Source organism: Astatotilapia calliptera, chromosome 4 (assembly GCF_900246225.1).
Source record: "Astatotilapia calliptera chromosome 4, fAstCal1.2, whole genome shotgun sequence".
Taxonomy (NCBI): domain Eukaryota; kingdom Metazoa; phylum Chordata; class Actinopteri; order Cichliformes; family Cichlidae; genus Astatotilapia; species Astatotilapia calliptera.
In genome coordinates, this window is record NC_039305.1 from 29,876,791 (window position 1) to 29,882,790 (window position 6,000).

Below are 6,000 nucleotides of genomic sequence, written 5' to 3' on the forward strand. Positions count from 1 at the left end.
CCAAATATAGCAAGGAATCTTTTCTTATGGACTCAAACAAGTTTTGCTGAAAATCTGAATATGGAACAAGCAAACTTAATACTGAACAATATATATAACTATATAAACGTATGTATAACTTAAAATTGCACACATGCAAAATCAAAATTCCAATTAAATAACACATCAGTGGAATTCATTTCTTAAATAAAAATGTATTTGCAGCCTTCTGAATTAAATTTGATCATTTTATCATTTATCAGATTTTCATCATATTCTCCCACCTGTCCAGAAAGCTCCTGTTTTCTGCCTTTCTTTTTGCCATTTTGGAATAGATAGCATGGCAGTATTTGCATGGTTGCTATGGCTATGGTCAACAGAGGAGAGGGTGCTAATGGGTCCTGTCATGACTGACGCGCCGAAACACCAACAGAGCATTCTGGGAATTGTAGTATTAGCAGTACATGCACTGTATAATACTGGCAGGCCAGCTCTGATAGTAATTTTGTATGGTTTCGCGGGCCAAATGTAATTAGGCTGCGGGCCAGAGTTTGACACCTATGCCCTAACCATTAAAAATGAATGCCTAACCCTAATACCTAACCATAACCTAATTGTAACCCTGACACTAAAACCACATTTCGAGCCTCAAAAAGGCTTCAAACGTGTGAGGACCAGTGTGTGTGTGTCCTCACAAGTGACTGTTGGTTTTCACAAGTATAGTAGAATGCAGATTTCGGTCCTCACAAAGATAGCTAGACAGGAACACACAGTTTCTCTATGACTATAGAAAACATTATATTTGCATACATTTTTTAGGCATTTCATATTTAATAGAAAGTGTAATAATAACTTCATTTTTACTCCAAACTTCCCCCCCTGAACAGATGAATGCTTCTTCAGTTTGGGTGAAACAGATTCATGTTAATACATTCATCTATCAATGAACTGAAAGATGAATGTATTAATGATGCAGCTGGAAGCAGGATTTAGGCTTACTGGGGTAAGATCAGGGTTAAATGTGACTGTTCATTATTGCAGGTGAAGTGACGTGATTGGACAAAGATAATTTGAGTAAATACAAAATGCACTATTTGAATAATGATTTCATGTGTTAAAGGATAAAGAAAAGCTATCCAAACCTACCTTTTGTGTATGTAACCTAGTGGACTCATTGTATCTTTGTTAAATTATGAATTATTTGTGATTCACCACATTTTATTAGGATATCACAGTTCAGTTTTGCTAGCCACACCCAGACCTGATTCCTAGCAGACCTGCCGAATCAAGACATCAGTTATAGCGTCAGTACACCCTCTACATCGGTCCTTTCACTCACACAATGTTATCACACAGTCATTTCTATTTATCCCGCTTTAACTCTCAGAAAGCTGCTGAAGTATTCTCCATCTATCTGTCTGGAAATGGTTATAAAACCGTTTCTAACGCTTTAAGACTCCAGTGAAAAACAGTTAGAGCAAAAGGAAAACAAAGCCATGTCTCACATTTACCAGAACAGCATCTTGACGATCCCTGAGAGTTTTGGGAAAACATTTTTTTAAAAGGTTTTAAAAAGTTAAACTAAAAGGGAAATGAATCTGAGTGAAAGGCTAACCCGTCCCTGTGTGTCCACTGCGTCTGTACCATACGTTCCCTCTAACCTTCTCTCTGACGCTGCTGTGATATGTCACTGCAGGACATTCACCATGGCAACGGCACTCAGCAGGCCTTCTATAGTGACCCCAACGTCCTCTACATTTCCCTCCATCGCTACGACGACGGAAACTTCTTTCCTGGCAGCGGCGCTCCAGAGGAGGTAATCACACAATCCCACCGGTCATTCTGTGGGTGTGAGGATTCGACAAACCAAAAGTTTCAACCTTGGCTGACCAAACTGGCCAAAAAGATCTCCACTTGCATAATGTAGTGCACAGGAACGAACAAGAGGCAAATCAACGCGAAGCGGTGGCTATTTGAGTTTAAATGGCAAATATGGTCACAGGAGAGAAAAGACCTGATTGCAGGATGCAGGAGGCCAATGACTGAGAAAGCAACAAGAATACAGAGAGAGATTAACTGATGGTGAACAGGCAGGCAGACAGCTGGAGGCTCAAAGACACAAAGTGAAACTGACAGAAATGCAAAGACAGCAGAGTTTACAAACAGAATGGCTAAAGACACGTGATGATGATTGTTGCTCTGTCCCTGTTTGTCCTGCTGTCTGCAGGTGGGATCAGGTGCAGGTGTTGGTTTTAATGTGAACATAGCGTGGACCGGGGGAGTAGATCCCCCAATGGGTGATGTGGAGTACCTCACTGCTTTCAGGTAAAACTTTTCAACGTGGAGATTTCATCGTTTCGTGATGTTTGTATGCATTTGAATGGTGTTAATTCAGGTTTGCAACATAAGTGGAATCAAATTCTGTTGTTGTTGTGTGTGTGTGTGTGTGTGTGTGTGTGTGTGTGTGTGTGTGTGTGTGTGTAGGACTGTGGTGATGCCCATCGCTCAACAGTTCAGTCCAGATGTGGTCCTGGTGTCAGCAGGCTTCGATGCAGTGGAGGGTCATCAGTCTCCTCTGGGAGGCTACAATGTCTCTGCCAAATGTGAGTACAGCCTTTAGTTTGTTTTAATTTGGGGTTTTTGCTCAACTTCTTTTTTCTTTTTTGACCACAACTGTTTTTCAACAGTAAGACAACAAACGAATAGAAACATGCTGTCTCTGTACAGAGCCGTCTTCTGAGGAGTCTATGTGACTATGGTTCACATGCAGTGTTTCTCACGTGTGACGGTTGTGTGTTGGCAGGTTTTGGTCAGCTAACGCAGCTGCTCATGGGTCTGGCGGGTGGGCGGGTTGTTATGGCGCTGGAGGGCGGTCATGACCTCACCGCTATCTGTGACGCATCGGAGGCCTGCGTCTCTGCGCTTCTGGGAGACCCGGTGAGAGTCAGAGTCTAATATTTATGTCTTAACCTTAGACTTTTACCACGTGGAGGTGTTAGCCACAACAGTATGGAACAACAACACCAGTGTTTACAAGGTTTTGTGATGGTTTGAGGTGACTGAGCGCAAACTGCAATTACTGCTTTGTCCAAATAAATTCACTCAAATGATGTAAATTCTGCTTCGTAGCTTTCTTACTGGGACAAAAGCTATGAAGCCGATTACACTGTGATACACACACAACCACATTCACACCATGTAGTGCATGTCTTTGGACTGTGGGAGGAAGCCAGAGTATCCACTAACTCATAAACTAATAAAGAGATAAAGCATGTTAGCTAGCCTGTTCTGTGATTCAGTGATGAGAACATCACTCCTCACTGGTCAGCAGACTTTCTTGAAGTGTTGAGCACTTATTTTTTGGTTTTCCCTTCTCTCTGTCTCCGTCAGTGCGACTCTGTGTTTCAGTGGCCTCAGGAGCAGCCCTGTCCAAAAGCCTACGCCTCCCTGGAGAGAGTAATAGAGATCCAGAGTAAGAAACGCTCGCTAAACTGCCAGAAACCCATGAGATCGTATCTTCTCAACTTCCTGATTGTATTTCTTTCTCTCACTGTGTCCCTGCAGGTAAACACTGGTCCTGTCTCCAGAGTTTGTCTCAGACCAGTGGACACTCACTACTCGACGGCCCCTTGGGGGCTCAAGGCCAGTCAGAGAAGGATGAGGCGGAAACGGTCAGCGCCATGGCGTCTCTGAGCGTTGATGTTGAGCAGCCAGGCTCTGTTCCTGATAGCACAGAAACCAGCAGGTCAGCAGTGCACAGTGAAAGCTTTATGCTACAGGGCCAGGAGAGCACGCATGTCATCCAAGAACATTAGTGTTGTAATTCACAATGAAATGAAACGAATCATGTTTTCAAACAAATTCTCAGGCTTGTATTTATTCATTTATGTTGTTTTGCTTTGACCTTCTCTCAGGTCCACAGAGGAACCAATGGAAGAGGAGCCCTTTTCGTAGGAGGAGCTTAAACAAGAAGCCCACCAAACTTCCACTTACATCTCCTTCTAGCACCTCTCTTTCTCTTCCTCTTCCTCCATGGAGTGTGCATTGGTAAACACAACACACACACACAGAGCGCAGTCGTGCTGTTGTGGAGGACTCCAACTGGCAAAGGAGAACTTAACGGAGGAGAAACCGTGTCATGCGAAAACATGGATGCACTTCTTTTCTCTACTGTTTCGTCCATGCAAGGAGGAGCAGACGACTTGTTAGCACCTCCGTGGGTCTCAGCAGAGAGGGAGCCCTTGAATATTTGACCACCTGTACACAGCACCACTGAAATGTTCTCTTCCACCCTCCAATCATTCTCGTGACCTTTTTATTCCATCCCTGCTCCTTTGTTTCCACTGAGGGACGATGACTGTGGAAAAACTTGAATCTTAAATGCCGCACACCAAGCGGACGACTGGTCCTCTTGCGTGTGTCGAGCGCAGGGTTGCCCGTTGGAGGAAATAACTGGTTTTAATATTCGCAGGGGAGGAGGAGGAACTAGGTGCCTTTTTTTCTGTCCACAAAAACTAAAACTAAGTCCAGAAAACACAAACCACCACCGCAGCACCTCAGTACAGCAACCAGCTGATCAGGACTGAAGAAGCACACTTTTAAACACACACGCAAACACACACACACACACACGCTGTTGTTGATCCAGTTGGTCACTTCATTTCTGAGTCCTTGTTTCTTCATCTGGATGCCTTAGTTTGTCCCAGTCTCACTATTTAGCAGCCTGTAGAGAGATGGAGAGAGAGACTCATGAGCTCATGTAAATACATATTCTGCTTCTTGACTATTTTTTAATATCTGGCTATATTCCAAAAGACTGAGTTTTGCTTTTTTTCACATTTTTGAGGGAAGAAACCCCTCTAAAGCCATCCTCACACACTAGAACTCTCCAGTAAAAATCTCAGTTGAATATTAGTAATAAGATTAAAATAATATTCAATCAGACTTTTGTGGAATCTGGTGGAAGCGTCTCAGGATCAGATCAGCTTTAGCAGGATTCATGTAACTAATGAAACTGCAACACCCATCAGTCCTCTCTCTCCCTCGCTCTGTCTTTATCATTTGTGTTGATCTAGTCATGTGACCTAAACCCTGCCCCTTCTTCTTTGAAGGAGGGGACTGTGGGATTGTACTTTTGAAACACCGCAGTGACCACCACGTCCCACGTTATCTTTCTCTCTCTCTCTCTCTCTTTTTTAAAAAAAATAATTGTAATATTTCCTGTTTGGTGTAAATAGCGTCTCCTGTCCTGTTGGCCATGGTTACATCACAGCAGGTTTGGTGTGGTCACTTTTCTATATCTGTACATACACATATGTATAAAACCACAAAAGACTTTCTCTTTTTGTATAAAAAAGCAAAAACAATATTCTATATAAATATATATATGTAAACAGTGTTTTATCCAATCAGATTGGATTTCTGAATATATTCTATTTGAAGATTTGAAGTTTGAAAAGGTTTGGCTGTTAGACAGGAAGTAAGCACATGGTCTGATGCGATCAGACCACGACCTGTTTGTTTGTTTGTTTATAGATGCTCAGGATGGCTGAATATTGTTGTGTTGGAGGGGGGGTGGTCAGCAAGCTCTAGTTCTTCTAGCAGGACTAGCGCTGCCCTCCGCAGGCAAACAGCAGCAACTACAGAAAGGTGATATTAAGGTCAAAAGTCATGGCTGAGTAAAATAGGCTGGTCCAGTGATTATGTGTTTTTGTAGTCCAAATGACGCTAGCTCCTCCAGAGACTGTGGTATTCATTCTACATATCACACGATGGTACCAAATCATGAGCCCTGTAATTCTCATACGTTAGGTTTGTATCAGCTCTGATCCAGGAAGCAGTGAAGCAATGATGGTCACTTGATGGATCGTGAAATGAGGTACAGCAGGAGTGTTGAAAACAGCCTCGCTGGATGGATGACAGTCAGACCTCTTAAATGCTGTTAAACTCACTACCATCCATTTTCTAGAGGTCACAGCAACAGTCTAAGCAGACATGCTAAGACGGTCTTCCTCAGCCACG

The 6,000-nt window shown here is 43.0% G+C and overlaps 1 protein-coding gene across 5 annotated transcripts in view; it reads left to right on the forward strand.

The window, feature by feature from the left end:
* The window catches only part of hdac5 (histone deacetylase 5), a 61,816-nt gene extending 56,137 nt beyond the window's left edge, over positions 1-5,679 (forward strand). For all 5 annotated transcript variants that reach the window (XM_026165971.1, XM_026165970.1, XM_026165972.1 and 2 more), the window contains 7 exons: positions 1,676-1,795; positions 2,207-2,304; positions 2,464-2,582; positions 2,783-2,916; positions 3,370-3,451; positions 3,544-3,724; positions 3,894-5,679. In XM_026165971.1, the coding sequence (XP_026021756.1) occupies positions 1,676-1,795; positions 2,207-2,304; positions 2,464-2,582; positions 2,783-2,916; positions 3,370-3,451; positions 3,544-3,724; positions 3,894-3,933 (774 nt within the window). In that variant the 3' untranslated portion in view covers positions 3,934-5,679. The remainder of the gene's footprint in view (positions 1-1,675; positions 1,796-2,206; positions 2,305-2,463; positions 2,583-2,782; positions 2,917-3,369; positions 3,452-3,543; positions 3,725-3,893) is intronic.
* The last annotated feature ends 321 nt before the right edge of the window (positions 5,680-6,000 follow it).